Here is an 18,613-nt window from a genome sequence, read left to right on the forward strand (position 1 = left end):
GAAAAGAGAAAACCTTACCTTCAGAGAAAGGCAGAGGGGAAATTCCAGGTGGCCAAGCAATGGTTACAAACTAATCAGCCAGTTACAGAGAGGAGAAAACCAACCAGAAAGATAACAAACCTGAGGGTTATAAACAGCACCTCCAACCACATATCAAAAAGCTACTAAGGAATGCAGAGCAGGCACAGAAAACAACAGCAGACTGTTAGCCAGAAACACAAATTCCTTTGGCTGTCAAAGGCTGAGAGAACAGAAAGAGCACACAGATCAAGGACCTAAGCTAGCAGCCAAAACATGCAGGAACAACCAACCAGTCACATCAAGTAACTGGTTACCATGCAACAAAACCCAGTGCAGCTGGATGGCATGTGGATGGATCAGCCACACAGGTCACAGCAAACCTCCCAATGGGAACACAGTCAAAGTCACACAGGAGATCCAAGGAGCATTTGACAAATGCCACAAACCACTTCATAAGTGTTTTCCTGCTCTATGCAAGTGACCACAATGATGACATAAGTCTCTTGCACATACAAAGAACCAGCACTTTCAAGTTCTCTCTGTAGAGACAGCATCTTCCGGTGAGGAGATGAGAAGTTGTGCAATGTGATTGCTAAGCACTATTCAAAAAGATTCTGTCTATGAGCCTCATCAAAGGGCACAATCACTTTGTCTGGTAACAAAGAAGTGTGATGATCTATTTGTCCAGTCACTGCATAGTAAGAACCAATTTTTTCCAATCACAGCATGTTCTGCAAAGATGGGACAGCAGCTGAGAAGTTGAAGAGTTCCATCATTAAAATCAGAGACTCTCAAGAACACCATCTGCAATCTGTATGCTGGACTGTATCACATCTCCAGAAGACTGTGGCAGAACTGGACAGCCTGTCCCTCAAGTACCTCCTACCTCTTCCACCTCCCTGCTATTAAAAACCAGGTGATCTAAACCAGTGAGAAAATACAACGAGACTGCAATGACCCTGTTCGTCTTGCCAGGGCACTGGAATGAACAGCAGGCAGACCACTTCCAAGCACATTCAGCACAGAAGTCATGCAGATGCAGCTGGCTATTTCTCATGAGCCAACTATGAAAGTACCTTGAGGTCCCTCCGCTCGAGGTGCAGGAGCTCAGAGCCCCGGACGTCATGGCGGATGAAGATATCCTTATACTCACAAAGACTGAGATGCTCAAGCCAGGCCGCAACCTCCTCCGTTCCCCAGAGGTGAACTGTTAGAGACGGAAAAGCAGGAGTGCATTGAGTACCCAGAATCCCAGGAGACAGTGAGAGATGAGGACACCACAGCACGGAGTACCAGAGCAGGAGGGCAGCCAGGACCACAGCCTCAAACCGAGGGGAGGGCGGCATGGCCTACGATCTCAAACGGAGGAGGTAGGACAGAGAGAGGTAAGAGGTGTTCCCTTAAGTAGAGGCCTGCTGCGGTACAGCCAGGAAGAAGTGCATGTGTGTTTTGATGGGATTGGATATGTTTTTTTAAAGTTTACCCCCATGCTTTGGAAGAGTCAATTCACTGATACTCTTCTCTGTACAAAACAACAGGTTCATAAAATACATGATAAAGAATCACAACACAGATTATTTTGCTATTATGTACAACCGCTTGTGCTCGGTAAACAAAATGGCAAACTCCTCCTTGTCTGAGGAAAAGAGGAGGAGTTTAGAAGTTTAGACTTCCACCTTCTTGCAGAGCCTCTAAATAAGAGAGTAATAAAGTTTCCAAGTTCTGGGAGGCAACAAATGAACACCAGCCTGTCAGACAAAAGGAGACTGTACCCACAACTCCACAGCAGAGGACAGGACCCAGGAGCCCACAGAACAGGTAGTACTTCTGAATTTTAGAAGAAAGCTTTCATAAGGAGAGCACAAACCAAAAATCAACTAACCCAATTTGGAGAGAAAGTGTCTTGAATGGCAACTTGTTGATTCGTGGCCAGTTTTTATCTACTGACCAGTAGGATTAAAGGTCAGGGTGCACCTGTGGTGATGCTGATCCCCAACCAATTAGACATGAAACTTGATTAAAATCTGAAGGTGAATCAATGAGAAAACAACATTTACCATATCACAGAGAATTAGCAGTGAAGAAACTTGGAGTTATGCGGACTTGGGCCCCACAGTCATTTTGATACTTAAAATGCCAAAATCCTCAAATTCACTTCTCTAAACGCCCCCTGAAATATCCCTGGAAATACGTAGAGAGAATTCTTCAGAGGGTACCTCCTGTTCCTGCTCAGGAATGTTTGCGTGGTACTGGGGGATCATGACTCAGAAAGGAGCAATAAGCTACTCTGCCACATGAGGACAACTGAGTAAACCTCCAAGAAAAGGCAGATGCAGGAGAAAACAGGAGGAATATGTGAGGAGACAGACAAAGAAGAGGCAGTAGTGTGAGCACACCAGTGTGACAAAGAGATACAGTGAATGAGCAGACTTGGTACCCGGCAGTCCCATGCTACTATGAGTCTCCTTATTTTTATTGTTCTTCTCCTTTTTGAACTTGGTCACCAGGCGGAATTTGCCGCTGCGGCTGCGTTTAGAATAATCCAGCATCTGGTTCTGTAAGAACAGAAAGGGAAAATCAGGCTCTCAGTCACAAATTGATTGGAATGGACCAAGAGCAACAACCACTGTCAAGCTCAGCTCTGTGATCCTGTAAGAAAGGGAAAAAATTCTAAACTCATTCTGATCAAGAAAGGAAAGGAAGCAGAGAAAGTTGATCCCATGTCAGCCAAGGGATCTTAGCAGGAAATTACTTTCTTTAGCCCTAGGGGGTTGAGTTTCCTTCTTAACGATGTTTTCTCACATCAGTCATATAGTCACAGCCAAGTAGGGAAAAAGAGAACAGCCAGGGAAAAAATAGCCCTGGTCCTCCTCACCTCCTCATCACAGGGCTCCATAAGCTGCCACAGCCAAGGGATGTCAGCCAGCTTCCTCAGCTGGAGGTCCATGTCTGCCAGGGCTGCCTGGAGCTGCTCCTTCTGGGGAGGATCTAATTGCTAGATCAGAAATGGAAACAAAGCAGAGTTAAAACCACATGGTGGAACACACAGTCAGGCCCTTGCCTCAAAATTGCTAGCTAACAAAGCAGTTCCTCCTAAAAGGAAGTGCACAGCAGGCACTCTGCCCAGACCTTACCAAGTCAACGATTCTCATCTGTTCTGAGCTCCAAACTCAACAGAGTCTACCTTTCACAGCTCATCATGCCCATGTAGCAAAACCATCCTAATTCCAGGATGATAACATTTAAACTGACTGTAGAGTTACAAAGACAAGGAAGCCCAAGACCAGCAAAATGTTATGCCAAGGGAGGAGAGGGGAGGAAGTGAGAGGCTGCTTTCCTCCTGCTTTGTGCTCCTTACCAGAGCCATCTTGCCTGCCAGCAGCAGCTCTGTCTCGTTGTGCAGGGCTTTGACATTATTCACCAACTCTACCACGAGGCTGCAGTTCAGACCCTGCAGGGAAGCAATTCATGCACAAGTTAAGCCTGGAAGTGCAGAGGTCTGAGCAGTCAAAAGGAAGAAGTCTTAGACAAGCAGGGCCTACGATCAATCAGAAAGGAAAACCAAGAGCTATGGAGCAAGGACAAAATGGGAGATGCCAAGTGAGTGAAGTACCTCTGTAGACTTGGATTTAGCGTAGACTTTGTCCATAGACTTGGAGCTGGCATTGACAGCATGGGCAAGCTCCTGTTCCATGTCCTGATAGGATTGGGCTATTTCTCGAATGCTAAAGAGAGAATGACAGATTGCATCAGCACATGCTCAAAGCAGGAGATCTCTTCTGACTGGGGATCTCCTCCTGACACCCATCTGAGCGACACAGGCAGGGCTGGGGCACAGCAGGAGCAGGGCAGCTCTTCCCCCACAGTGAGCACACACAGGCAGATCTCACAGGTGCACGTTCAGTTCTGCACACAGATTAGGATCAGTGTGAAATACAACCCAGACATTTTAGTGTGGCCACAGTGAAGTGAAAGGCACCTGCACTTAAGGCAACTTAATTAATACTTCTCTGATGACTCTGGGAATTTTCTCTCAGGAGCCCAGACCATGGTGCAGAATGCCTGACTAAAGGACGAACAGATGAGCATACAGTGACTTCTTCCAAAAAATCTCTACTGGGTATCAGGGTTACAAGAACCCTGGTTGTCATCTGAGCTCCCAGAGAGGCTTTTGTTTCTTTTCTGATAAAAAGTAATTTATATTCAAAGATAACGGGTTCTTTCAGGATTAAAGTATCCGTGTTTGCTCACGACAGTAATATTTTTTTGTTCACAATGGCCTAAGAAACTTTATTCAACTTCAGTCCTCGTGCTGTGGGACAGTGCATAATGAATGAGGCTGCTCCCAGTGACATGGACCAGCACTGCAGAGGGTAAGAGTGAACAGCAACATCTCCAGGAACAGGAGGTATGACTTCAGGCCCCAGAGGAGGGCTCTATCACCAAAAGCAGGTTGAGTCGCACCTGTGGATCAGAGCACCTGCAGCTTGACCAAACTGGTTGATCTGAGTGGATTCCTCTTCAGACATGATCTCTGGTTGCAGAGAGAAAGAGGAGGGTCGGCGACAACTCACACTTCTGTTTGTCCTCCCAGGACTTGAGGGTGCTCTCAAATGCCTAAAAACACAACAAGCAAACTATCAGGTACCTTGTGAAGCTCCTGTAAAAACCCAGTGATTGTGCCTACACCTGTAAAACATGTAGATCTGGTCCAGACACATTTCATTGCAGGACCCAGTTGCTGAGATGCTTGAAACTTCGCTAACTAGCTGGGTGGACTGAAGTTTTCCATGCCACATGCTTGCCTTGCCTTAATTTTTGTTTAAGCACAGTTTTAGTCAAAATTGGTAGGCCAGTTCCAAGGGCCAGACTAGTAAAAATCCATCCATTTCCTAGTGGTGGTAGCCTTTTTCTTTGAGTAGCTCTATCACCTCTAAACTTCACTATTACTGTGACACCTCAGAGCTTGAAATTAAAAATGTTCAAGGCTCCTCCATACCTGGAAGTAAATGGTGTTTCCCTAGGAACTGGTGGATCAAGCAGCTGAACTCAGAGCTAGGACCTGTCCTGTTTGCACCCTTATTGATATTCCTGGCAGCAGCCAGCGGTGTGAGAATACAGTGAGAATAAAAACTGTGGAGCCCTGTGGTAAAGTAATCCCTTCCCCTACTGCCCCTCCTCCAGGACTCTGTCAGGCTCAGTCAGCTCTGTCAGCTCAGCGCAAGCTACCTGATCTCAGTCCTGCTGATGACTCTTCACTGGTCCAGATGAGGCCACATAAGGGAATTTGAGTTTTTCCATCTTCAGTTTAGGAAACTATACATCCAAAATCACATTTGAAAAATGTTACCAAAGGTACAGGGGTCACATGCATGAAGAGAGGACCCCACTTCATCAACTGAATAGGACAGTTTTGCTCCCTGAACGAAGGGGTGTGCCACGATCACCAAAAGGACAGCAGGAAAAACAAGGATAAGCCCATGGCTAAGACAAACTTGAGTGTTGCTCTGCAAAACTGGAACCTATTCCTCAGTAGCAATTCCATGCCTGAAAAACCAGGTCTGCAGGCAGTGAGGAATGGGTTGGCACAACCACAACCATGGCTTCAGGTGGCCCAACACAGCACACCCATAAGGGACTGCTGTGTCCTCTCTACCTCTTGTGCTTCACTCCATCTTTCCCACCATACCCACACAAAAGCTGCCTCTCCTTTTTTCCCTCCCTTTACCATTTCAGCAGGAATTATGTTCCCCCTTGCTCTCTCTCTTCAGACTACGTATCAGGAAGAAATTTCATACGATGCAGGTCATGAAACACTGGCAGAGGTTGTCCAGAGAGGTGGTGGCTGCCTCATCTCTGGCAACATTCACGGTCAGGTTGGACAGGGTTTTAAGTAGCCTGTTCCAGGGGAAGGTGTCCCTGTTCACTGCAGGGGGTTGGACTAGATGACCTTTAAGGTCCCTCCCAACCCAAACCATTCCATGGTTCTGTGATCATTACCCACAGTGGCTTTGTATGCCCACCTTTGCTTTCTCTTCATACCACCATGTTTATAACTTCCTGCCTGTATCGGGGCTGCTTTCCCTTTTTCTCTTTGCTCTTCTCTCTTTTCTTGTAATTCAGCAGAGGAGTCTTTTGCAGAGGACCTTGATTTGCTCTGGAAACTGGTGGAAAGTATTAAGAGCTGCTCTCAACTTAACTGCTTATGTGGGGACAGTCACAGAACTGGGAGGAACCAGTGGCCTGTCTGTGCCACAGCAAAGCCTTTATCCCCTCCTTTGGCTTACCCCACTCAGCCAGTAAAAGAGCAGTAAAAGAGCAAGGAGGCTTCCTTATCTGCTAATTCTCATCAGATATATTTGAAAATTACGAGATGAGACTGACAAACACTTCTGAACAAGGCATAAGATGCTGCTTTACATGGTCAATGAGGTATAAGCCACATACTGAGCAGTAATGAGAAATTAAGATATTAACCATCTGAATCTAGACAATCCGTGGTAGTTGGTGAGGCAGGCACCCTGTGGGAAAAACAGCATGCAAGCGTGTTAAGAAACACTATCACCAGGCACCCAGAAAAGGAAGTAAAACAAGCTTGCATAAACAACCTTATTTATGCCAGTTCCCAAGTGGGGAAATCTGATCATATTCTTTCCCAAAAGCTTTATGGTGTGTAACAAGATATGCTGCTTGCATTCACAAAGATAACATTCACGTGTGGCTGTTGCCACATTCTCATATGTTGTCACATATGAGCCATAAAAAAACACGTGTGCTGCAAGAGTGTATGCAAGACTGCTCTTACCCTGTCTCGGGTGAGGGTCTGTGCCCTGTTCTTATGAACAATCCAAATGTAACCTGGAGGCTGGATCCAGGCTTCTCCATCCACTTGCACGGGAACTCCCTCTTCTCCAAGGATTGCTATCTTCACCGTCCGACACTGCAAGAAGTGACTGCATCAGAAAAGCTCTAAAATGTTGGTTTTCCAAGAGCATGAGCCATTCTCTGTCTCTGCAAAGCCCTTCCCCAGGTGCTGTAACTTTGGTGCAACTTGAGGCACCCATGTCTGGGTGGCAGGGCACGCCCTGCCCTTGAGCAGCATGGAGCACTTGCTGTGTCTTTGGATGAATCTGCATTTGAGTTGTTGGTCTAACTCCTACTACAGTGAATGCCAGCAAACAATTCCACGCTCAAATCGCCCCTCAGTATTCTCATTTCCAGCCCTGGAGGATGCTCTTTCCATGGACCAGAGAGAGCACAAAGGAGGGCTTTACTGACTGAAACTGGCTCCCAAGTCACCAGCTGGAGAGGGGGCAGGCACGAGGAGCTCACAGAAGCGGGTGATACCTGTGCAATGCGGTGGTGCTGCAGGTTGATCACACGTGACACTGCCATCTGCATGCTGCCAAACACGGCCACTACCTCCAAAATCTTGTCATCAAAGGAAGGGGCTGTAAATGTCTGCCAGATACAGGGGAGAGAGAATTCAGCTGACAAACAGCTCTGTTGAAGAGGTTTCCTTTAACCCCTTACTGGTGCAGATCTGGGGGTCGGCTTTCAAATGTACACTTTAATCTGTGTAAGATTAACAAGAAGGCTGGAAGCTGATGATCTGCAGTGAGCTAGCAGGCTTGATAGTTCCACTGTGCTTCCAACGGCTAAAGTATAATGCAGACACCCAGGCTGTAGGACACACGGCAATAATTATTCTTCACAGAGTAGGCACTCCTTCAATAAATACAATGTTTCTGAGTAAATCTACCTGCCTTTTCCTTCAAGGGGCTTTACTTTTCGGCCAGTCTATGGGGACAAGGCCAACCTAAAACACTTCCTGCAGCTCCAAATGGTCTGGTGATGTTTGTTCTGAATTATTACAGACTGCCTGGGTATGAAGCTCCTAAAGACTGAATTTCAGTATCTTACCCACTTCCCAAAAAAAGTACAAGCAGACAGGCCCCTTGCCCTCTTCTTCCAAGCACTATTCTCAGGGGTTGTGACTTCAAAAGCAACAGTAAGTAGAAACATTTCCTGGATTGCCTTAGAGAGTACTCACATCATCTTCCTTGGTTCCCCCCCAGAAGTTGGTGCCTCCTGCGTAGCTGGGGATGTTGAGTACAGCAATTCCCTGGAGACTGGGCAGAGGGATTGGCCTCCCATCACACTGCACAGAAAAGAAGGCAACACTGCTCTCAGCTCAGCAGGAGAGCCCCTCCTGCCAAGCACATGCTCTAAGAACAGAAAACAGCCGGCACAGCTTAGTAATACATTAATTCAGGTTCCGACCCGTTTATTTCTGACCTAGCAGAGTAGAAGGTATCCACTCCAGTCTCAAGAGCCACACCTCTTTTGGCAGACATGGATTTTAGAGAGATACTGTTGCCTCTTTTCCTTTAACAGGAACAGGGAACACCTGAGAGGCTTGGCAAAACCTCCTGGTTTGTTCCTCCAGAGAGGGCAATAAAACTCACGAAACACCTATGTGATGAGGGGCTCCTCCTGCACATTACCTGTTTATGTTGTACATGGCCTGTACAGCAGCAATTTTACCCAGTTAGATACACATTATAGTACAGTCAAATCAAGAGCTTTCCACTGCATCTACTATACCTAAAATAAGCGTTCACATGAGATACCACATGTACCATAACAATCCATGCTGAACCCTGGGCTGGGAACAGTAAATACTTTCCAGCAGGATGATACTTCCCTTACGGTCTGAGAATACAAGTTATCCTCCAGAACCAGGAAAAGCCACTTTTAGTTGTTTTAGGCAGGCAAATGTCACCAAGAAGAATGACCGTGCCAAAGTCAGTGCCCGAAGGAGATGCAGTCAGGTATCCCAGTTTTAGGAACAGAAGAGCCTGCTAATTCCTTACCTCCAGCAAGACTTTCTGCTCCAGGTTTTTATACGTTCTGTGCAGCAGCTCCTTGGTCCCCAATACTCCGTACCACATCATGTTCTTTGTACGACTTCTGAGGGGGCAAATCAAAAGAGAAAAAGTCAGCACAGACATTTACCCTTTCACTAAGAAGGAAGAAAAACCTCACATCGAAACGATACCTGCTATGTCCTAAAACACAAAGGTGCTCTACTTCCAAAAGGGTCACGCACTCCGAGTGGTCACCGTTTGTGTTGGGGAACTACTTCCCTTTAATACATGTCAGGTAGGAACTGAGGATGACTGAGTAACACACGCTACCAAAACATACACAGACTCCCCTGGCATAGAACTCATCCATCTCATACACCAGGACATCAACAGTGTTTGGCTGTATTAGCTCAAGTACAGCAAATGGATCGATCCCAGGCTACACAAAGCAGCCTGCAGTTGCCCAGGTATTCAAAAGGCCAAACCTGCAGTTTGTATTAAGACAGGATCAAGGCCAAAACCAGCCTTTGCGGCATTTGTGCTTCTCTTGTGGCTAAATAGCCCAGGAGAAAAACCTTTGAGATGACATAAAAAGAACAAATGCACTCAATTTACACCAACATAACTACTTAAAGATCTTTTAGCACAACAGATCAGTAATAAATCAGTAATTTATCTCCTCCATCATGATTTCAAGCTTCGAAGGAGGATTATTTACTCAACACACCTATTCAACACGTGTACACAATCAGCTTCCAAACCACATCAGAAGAATGAAGTGGTTTCAGTCACTCCTAGCATCAATCCAAAAAAGCCAAACCCACCTGCATTTCTCTGGGTGCTCATCACGTTTGTTGTTGAAGTCCAAAGAAATCTTTGCATCCAGTCCAATTCCAAAGTAATTATTCATGACACACTTCTCTGTGTAACATTCACTGCCAATCAGAAGAACAAAACTCCCATTCGTAAGTGTAGGTGCCATTTGGGGTGTATCTCACATAGACCCTCAGAGTCACTTAGGCTGGAAAAGACCATCCGGCCCAACTATGTCAGATGTGTAACTGCATGTCTAACTCCATAAGCTGCCATTCCCTGGCACCCAGCCATGTAACTCTGGGCTGCTGCAGCCTGTCACTGTGCTCTGGAAACTAATCTGCTTCTCCTGAGGAAGGAGATGCCCACTCCCTCCCTTCAAACCCCTGCACATACTCACAGATTTTCAGGCTCAGAGTTAAAGGGATCAGCGTGAATCAGCAACCGGCTGATGACAGAGCTCCCAGGCAAAGAACCAGACATGCCAGCACGGATATCTGCAGGAAAATTGACCACGGAGGAGAGTGAGGCTAACCATAAGCAGAAAACAAGTAACTTCAATCTCCGAGACAAGATAACAAGAGTTAATGTATTCTGCCTGTCATGTGTGGAGAAAGCAAATAGCATTAGTGCTTTCTTCCACTCCAGAGGATTCGCTCTTTTGACAAGGAGAAGGATTTCTGGGGCTGCCTGCAGGGTTTCTGCCTGACAGTGTATTGCCTAAGGCCAGCAGCAAAGTTGTACAGGAACATGGAAAAGGGAAATAGGAGTGTATTCTCTGCAGTAGCCTTTTTGTTCCAGGGTGAGACATGCGATGTCCCTCCTCCAGTTAGTGAAGTAAAAGTGAAGTTATTATCCAAGTTGCTCAAGAACTACTGTCTCCTGCTTCTTAAATTATTAACTGGTGACCAACAAACAGTAGGTTTGTCAGAGAGAAAGGAAATTACCTTCTTCTAGAAGAGGCAATTTGTACAAGTAATTTGGAGGAAGAGGTGGAAGGACACTGCCACAATGATGGGGAGAAGTTGCTGCTCAAGATGTGAGAGGTGAGAATTCTGCTCCGTCTGTGCACTTCGAGTGACTTCAGTCCTCACACGAAGGGACTGCTGCTCCCAACCTACGGCTGCCACTCTTCAGAAACCTTTCTCATATCTCCCTTCTCTAGGTTGCTTTGAGATCAGTATCTCCTTGCAATTGGCACCTAAATTCTGCCACTTCACAGTGTTAATGACAATCTGTGTCTAGGTCTTAGCTACAAACTGGAAATTATTGCAGCTCCCTCCAAGCCTCCTCCTGAAGTTATCCACAAAGGGATTTCTCTCCCGCAAAAAAGAGCATCTGGCAGGACAATTCCATGTTCTCTTGTGGGGACTGCAGCCTGTGCTGCTGTCACCCATGCTCCAGCTGGCTGCCTCAGTGGGAAGAGGTGGGTGTTACACTTACTTGGGTAGAGGATTTTTGTGTTCAGCATTGGCAAGTTGTCCCGGTTTCCTGTCTGGGGAGGAAGAGATGCAGAGCTGCCCAGCGACAAACTTCCTTTGTTTATTAGTCTTTCACAAGGAGACTTGGAGGCTGTAAAACACAACACAAACGTGGCTATTGACAAACATAATGCTTGTCCTGTCAGCACAGGGCAGCACAGTCCAAGCAGCAAGGCTGCATCAGGACTCATTCAACAGCAAAACACGTGAGCCACCAGAAAACAAAGAGTTGACAGAACCAGTCATTAAGAGACAGATATTACATATGTGCTGCCAGAAAACCTCACAGACTAGAAGCACCAAAATGCCACAGGAAAAATATTACAAATGGAGATGAAAAAAAGCTGGTGCCAGCAGCATAAGACAGAGTATTTGGCTCCCAACCAATACTCAGGGAAGTTTCAAATATATTTGCAGTGGTTAGGGATCTCTAACAAATTACTCACATAACACAGTTATTAAAGCAAACTGGCTGCTGTTCTCTGTCATCTGGCAGGGAAATGTCACCAGGTACATGACATGAAAAATGCTCAAGACCGTCCTTGTCCAAGCACTGAAAGCCAAGAGAACCCAGATTACTGGCTAAGGTGCAAGAAAATTCCTGACTCCCAGACTCCATATGCTACGATCACAGACCAGCCATCAGAGAGGCAGCAAAAAGTGGGGTGTGTAAGGCAGAGGCTACAGCACAGAAACGTGCGGGGCCTGAAGAGCAATCATGCAAAAATTAGAGAAAAACACAAGACACCAGGTAATACATGTAACACCCCCTTCCCTTTTTACAACTAACAGAACTGGAATGCACAGGCAAGACCTGCCTGCTGGTGGCCCCAGAGCAGTACCTTTCCTCCTCCCCTTGGACACTCCACAGCTGCTGCCATGTGATGACTGCAGGGGCATTTTATCCTCGTTCCTCAGCTCCTTGCCCTCCTCAGAGGATGACAGATTAAGCAGGAAACCTTCTTGCTCCTGGGTCTGGGCATTCTGCTCATCTACAGCTGTATGGAGAGAGAAAGTAGGTGAGTTTCTCGCAGCTCTTCCAGCAAGGAATACCTCCCGCTGATGTAAATAAAAACAGGATGGGACTCTACAGTGTCCCAGTTCCTTAGAGGAAAGAACAGGCATAACAAAAAGCTCAGGTACTCAGGCATCTTGAGATATAAACTGTGTTACAAGTGATGGGCTTCCATTTACTTGCATTTAGATGTTGCCAGGAATTCTACGCAGACAGACATGAAGTGATTAATGAATTTTCTGTTTGCTTAATCTGTAGTGGCGCAATAACATAAGCCACTTGAAAAGGGCACTTAGACACATACACTGGAGGAGGAAGAAAATAGCAGTTGGTAAAAACCAATTCAAACAGAGGGAAGAATCAGATTACATACTTTGGAAGAAGAAAAACAGTTTGGAAAAGTTGAACAAACACGTCTGAAATGTAGCTGGAGTTTGCTGGAGAGCTGATAAGATTTAAACACTAGCACGTTGCCTACAGAAATCAGAATGTCCTTTGCATGTAATCAACAGGGCTCTTCCTCCCCAGCAGCCCCTGCCAGGGCACAGCTCCAAACTGACCACAGCTGCTCTACCAGCTCCACAGGGGGATGAGCCCCCCTCTTCTTGCAGTCTCTTCCCCTCCCTTGTGCTGACTCTGGAGTTCCTCAAAATTACCCACGAGGCAATCCAACCCACCAGCCCATCAATCCAATGCACCAGCCCATCAGAAACAGAAACACTTTAGGCTGCATTAAGCAGATTGCTTGGGCTCCATAAGAACTCCACAAACACCAAACTGGCCTAAGGTAAGCAGCAGCAAAGTGGGGCAGCAGTGAGGTCAAGGCCTCTATTTCACCAGAAGCAGGCTGTTTGCTCCACTTCCATCCTCCTATACTGCCTCACCTTCAGGATAGGTTGTATACAGTGTTGCAGTGCTGGAAATCCACTGCAATGCTTTGTAATTTACTACACAGTTCATAGTGCACATTTGGGTGTGCACTGACGTCACATCTGCAACTTCAGTGCTTTTACCTCCAGTGACAAGCTGTAAAGTACTTCCTTTGGTCTCAGTTAAACTCTTGTTTATGACTAACATCTGGGAAACCGATGCCTTTCAAAGGAAATAAAACTTGGAGCTATGAGGGGTGTGCCTGGAGAGAGACAAGGGTCAAGGTGTGGAGAAAGTCACCTGCCTAAGAAGTTAAGAACAGAACAAAACTGATTTGTACCAAAGGTGCAGCACTGTAAGTTTTTTCCCAGGGACAAAGCTCAGGCAAGAAGTTCCTGCCTGCTCTTGCAGTTGTGCCACAGCAGTGTTTTGCTCGGCTCTGCTGTAAAGAGATTTCTGAAACAATCCAAGTTAAAACACTGAAAATGCTTTCTTCCCAAATATTTTCAGATCTGTTTTACAGCAGTGCCATACAAACAGCTGCACTGACACAGTTGTAGTATGGGTGGGGACAGACAGGAAATGCAAATTAACAGAGCGTGGGAGGGCAGGAACTTCCTAAACCAGCCCAATGGGAGAGAAAACACCTTGATCTTCAGGCTCATTTACCAAGCAATGTTTCCAACACTGGTGGCCTTGGCAGAGATGGCACTGAAACTAAATAACCAGGCTTATTGAGTAGCTTCTCTAGCTCAGGAGAGCTGTTGTCAATGAAGAGCCCTACTGCCCTGGAACAAAGGAAATGTGTTCTTCTCAAGAGGCTGCACAAGTGCCAAGCAGGACTCGTGGCAGTCACCTTTCTCTGCGTGCTCTATGATCTGGCGAATGGCCTTTTTCAGGCTGTTGGCTCTCAGCATCAGCTGCTCCCGGGGCCGGAATATCTGGGGCCGCGCCGTGCAGGACGAGCCCACCGAGCGCTCGCTCGAGGAGTCGCAGGCACTGCCCGACCCATCCCCATCCTCCGTCTCCTCCGCAATGGTGGGAGGAGGGTTTGGCAGAGACGAAGATGCTTGAGATTCATCATTCAGTGTCTTCAGCAATGAGTCCAGCTTCTCCTTCAGGACACAGCACTACAAGGAGAAGAAAAACATTTGAGTAGAACTAACAGTAGGCCTGGGTAGCTCGTTTTTTTAGTGCCTGCTGAACTGCTGCTGTCCCAGTTTTCTGCAAACAGAGCAGTTTTACGCTTTAGAAGTAGAAAGCCAAACAATTTTCAAATTTTACCTTCCTGGCCATGACCTCTGATTCCTCTGAGCTTTCTGTTGCTTTCTCGTAGGCTTTTCCTACACGAGCCACAAAATCCTTCACTGTCTCACAAAGCACCCTGGACAAAGGAGAGAGTGAAAACAACGTCATGCAAGGATTGTCACAGGATTTCCACAGTGCAGATTCCACTTAGAGAAGTTGTCCTCTAAGTACTCACTTTGCTGAGGAGATGACCACTGAGTGTTGGTCAGAAGTCAAAATTTTTGACAAATGAGCAGCCACAGAGTCTTCATAGCAGAGAATCTTCTGCACCTGTTGACAGTCAGAAACAAGTCATTGGGGTGCTCCTTCCCAACATTACAACGCATGCTGTGCAACCCTGGCTCCCCAGAGAGTACCTATCACTCTATAGGTTCTTTTTGCCCTGGAAAAGTTCCACAGTTCAGGGCTCTGTTACTCACTGAAGACCTGCATCTGATGAAAAAACTAATGCTGAACCCAGAAACGATCAGCAGTGCAGTTCTTAAGAGCCTCTGATCAACTGCAGATCTAAAAGCACTTTTTTTGTGACTGCTACGCAGCTTGTCACTATTTCAACAACTTGATGTCACAACAGCAAATAAAAGTCAATTATTTCCTTTCTGTCCTGTTCCCAGGATCTTCTCCTCATCCCTCATTCTGCTCGTTGACTTTGGTAACCCAATCTCCATCCTTCTCAATAATACTTCATTGACTTAAAGCTCCAGATCTTTGCAGCTCTGGCTGCACCCAAGCCATGGCTCAGGTCTGCTCCACTGGAGCTCAGCCACTGTCTACCATCTCATCTGCTCCAAGGCTCCAGTCCCCTGCTCTCCGCATCCTGGGAGGTACCTCTGAATCCTCATTAAAATCCTCAGCGACTGTGGAAGTGGAGGCCTGGCGAGGGAGTTTGGTTTCATACACCATGATGCTCCACCTGTTGAAAACCACACTTGTCACTACAATGCAGATGATGTCATCCTTTATCCAAAGGACACAGCAGGTTAGAACCTCAAGGCAGAACAAACTGCACTATGGGGGGCCATAGAGTTGGAATGGAAATGCAGAGGGGCTGAACTAGGGAAGAGGAAGGATGACACGATGAACCAGTGTTCCATAGCAGAGGGAACTTCCCTGTACTTCTCTCTCCACAGAAATTCTATGGGCATTACTCAATTCAACCTAAGAGATGCCAAAATGCAACTCTAAAAACAAGAAGCATTTTTAAATGTACAAAAGATATACAGAAGGCATCAATACTAGGGCCAGACATCCACTTCTGCATTCAGCTTTTGTTTCTAAGCCAAACTCAAGACAAATTGTTTCAAGTTCACCAAGAAAAAAAACATAGCTCAAAGAAATAAGTCATGACTTTAAGGGTGAAAAATTCAATTGATGAGAACTCTGGAACAGAAGAGAGGACCCGGAACATCAGCAATTTCACTTGTTCTGCAGCAGTGACATGGAAAGCCAGACCACCTTTTGTTGCTAGAGGGTGACAGGGGTATATCAAAGGAAAAAAGTTATCTGGCATTAGTAAGAGGTCCAGCAGCTTGGCAGAATCGAGACAGCTCAGTTCTTCCCTGGCAGGGTATTTTCACACAACTCTGGCACAGCAGAGGATGGTTACTCACCTGTCCAGCATTTTGGTACTGGCCCTCTCCAGCTTCTCCAGGATCTGTGGCAGCTGAGTGTCATCATCACAAGCAGACCCCCAGCCTAGCACACGGGCGAGGTCATTCCCTGTTCCCAAGGGCAACACTCCCAGCTGGCACTGCATTAGAGAAGAGGAAACCAAAAGTGATATTCAAATGGGAAAACACAAGCCAGGAACAGCCACAAGTAACATGACTGGTTCCTTAACACACCAGTCACTGAAACACAACTAATCCCAGGGTGGGGAGAAAGTAACGGGATGGGGAAAACAGCCAGGAGAGCATGCAAATGTAGAAAATTTTCCTCTGCTTTTAGTTGTTAATTGAGAGAGGAGCATTTTACAGGTACTACCTGAAGGAGCACCTCACTGAAGTAACCCCTCCTACAGAGGTTTGTATGTAACCATAGGGTGGTGCTGTTGTGTTTCTGTAAAATTAGCAGAGACAGCTCCCAGACAAAATGGAAACTAAAATTAAACACCTACTCCAATGAAGCTTCTGCCTATGCCAAGACTCCAAAATTACACCACGAGAATTAAAGGGATGAAGAATTAAATAGATGAGGAGCACAGGCCATGTGGAACTCCCAGGTTTTCTAACTGCAGCCCTTTCAGAGCATGTCTCTGCTGGCAAGGGAACAGGAGTACTCCAAAAGCTGGATCTTGTGGAGGAGCACTGGAGTCAGGAATAATGAATTAATCCACTCCTGCTTCTGGCAGAAAACTCGTGAAGAGCACTGCTGTGAGTGAGCTTCCAGCAGCTTCAGTCCTGGGGCAAACTACAGCTGCATGACCAAGGAAAGCCTCTTCAGCCCATGCTGTTGTTACTTCATTCCTTCACCCCACCAAGTTCCTGGGTAGGTACCTGTTTGTGAAGGTTGAGGCTATCAATTTCAGAGAGAACCCAGCCAACACTTCCATCCCCACCACAAACCAGGATCCGGAAAGTGTCAAATTTCTGGAATAAGCGTAAACTACAGAGGAGAGAAAGAAAAAGAGCAAGAGGGAAAACCAATAAGCTGTTACAGAAAGAAATGATAAACAATTCCATTCCAGGTAATGAACACAGCAGCTTTGCTTATTGTAGGCTCTGATTTCACAATGAGTATGGGTCACTGTCAGACGCCAGATGAATTAAAATGGTTATAATTAAGGAATTATAAATACAGCTAAGCAACTTACAATGGCTATTCACTACAGAAATATCTCCCAGACATGCTCCACTACTAAAGCAAGGCACTTTTGTCTGTACAGAAGAGAAAACAAGCATGTGACAGCTGATTATCCATTGAATTAACTCCCTCTTGCAGCCCACTTACTTGTCACTGTTGGGCTGCTCTGAGGCCACACAATCAAAGTAAAGCTTCAAGATGGAACTTCATGCAGTCACTCAGCAAGGAGACAACTGCAAGAGGATGTAAAGCCTCCCAAACTTTAGTCCTCCTTTCAGAAAAGCAACACAAACCAATGCTCTGGTGCCTGGTCTGTCCTGCAGGCAGGCAAACAGCTCAGCAGTGGGAGTTTCTCCATTTACCCTTTCCACAATAATTAAAAACCTCTCCTTAAGCTGTTTGAAACTCTGCTTCTTACTAAACACCTTCAAGCCCTACTAGCTGCTTTTATTTTGGTTTTATATGTATGTTTTTCATTATTATTATTATTACCTAAACAGGATTTGATGGAGTACGTGGAAATCCTTATTTTATCAGGCATTGTTGACACATAAAAAATGGCTATCAGAAATTACAACATCTTATGGTAGAGTCTGACTGGCACCAGCTGAAAATATTTAAATTATCAAGAAGCAGCCTTTACCCTATACTATCACTTCCCTTTTGAGAGAGCATAGAAGAGCAGCTGTTTTAGAAGCTGTGCACCACAGCTTGAGAAAGTAATTGATTCCCTCCCTTCCATTCTCTCCTGTTTACTTAAAAGCAAAATTTCTCTCTCCAGTCAGTCCAACTGGGGAAGGGAAGAAGAAAAACTCTGAATTTTACAAGTCTTCTTAGTTTTCAGCCAAACACATCCCCTGGACAGCACACTGCAGCTTTAAATGCCAGTGTTTTGCAATGTGCTATGGAAAAGGACACAGGAGTTCTCAAGAGAGCAGAACCCAATGGTTGCTCATCCAGGAGTGGACGCTCCCAGATTTAGTTCCCTGCATCTACAGTTCTAGTCAAAGACTTGGAGTCACAGTCAGAAAAGGATGAGGGAAATTTGCTTTGTGTTGGCTCTTATTATAAGGAGCAGAGTTGCAGGCATACACTAAAGAAATTTATTCCACAGCACCCTTTTTTTTTTAATCTACAGATATTCTAGGTAAAAAGTCTGAAATGTCACCAAGATGCCAGGGCAGAACCAATTGCACCAAATGCACTCATAAAAGATCTTTCCCCAATATCACCATGAAATCTTTAAGGGATGGAAGTTTCACTTACTTCCCAGGCAAGTTATTTCTCAATAAATCTAATTTTGACAATATTAATTTTCTATCTATGATATCTGTCTGTTCACTTGAGTTAACTGAAGGTCACTCTCCTTAGCAGTAATCAGGATGCCTGTTACAATCTGTTTGCTGACAAGTTTTCTTCTGGATTCAAGCTTT

At 45.8% G+C, this 18,613-nt stretch overlaps 1 protein-coding gene across 1 annotated transcript in view; it reads right to left on the reverse strand.

The window, feature by feature from the left end:
* DGKD (diacylglycerol kinase delta) overlaps positions 1-18,613 on the reverse strand; it is a 57,572-nt gene that overhangs the window by 4,135 nt on the left and 34,824 nt on the right. The window contains 21 exon segments of the mRNA XM_050307975.1: positions 1,098-1,228; positions 2,459-2,576; positions 2,897-3,016; positions 3,380-3,472; positions 3,635-3,746; positions 4,486-4,583; positions 4,585-4,638; positions 6,827-6,961; positions 7,369-7,482; positions 8,075-8,182; positions 8,898-8,994; positions 9,716-9,826; positions 10,105-10,201; positions 11,148-11,276; positions 12,028-12,183; positions 13,927-14,200; positions 14,355-14,454; positions 14,554-14,648; positions 15,207-15,291; positions 15,989-16,128; positions 16,874-16,982. Of these exon segments, the coding sequence (XP_050163932.1) occupies positions 1,098-1,228; positions 2,459-2,576; positions 2,897-3,016; positions 3,380-3,472; positions 3,635-3,746; positions 4,486-4,583; positions 4,585-4,638; positions 6,827-6,961; positions 7,369-7,482; positions 8,075-8,182; positions 8,898-8,994; positions 9,716-9,826; positions 10,105-10,201; positions 11,148-11,276; positions 12,028-12,183; positions 13,927-14,200; positions 14,355-14,454; positions 14,554-14,648; positions 15,207-15,291; positions 15,989-16,128; positions 16,874-16,982 (2,476 nt within the window).

Source organism: Myiozetetes cayanensis, unplaced genomic scaffold, assembly GCF_022539395.1.
Source record: "Myiozetetes cayanensis isolate MyiCay16 unplaced genomic scaffold, myiCay2020 scf13, whole genome shotgun sequence".
NCBI lineage: Eukaryota > Metazoa > Chordata > Aves > Passeriformes > Tyrannidae > Myiozetetes > Myiozetetes cayanensis.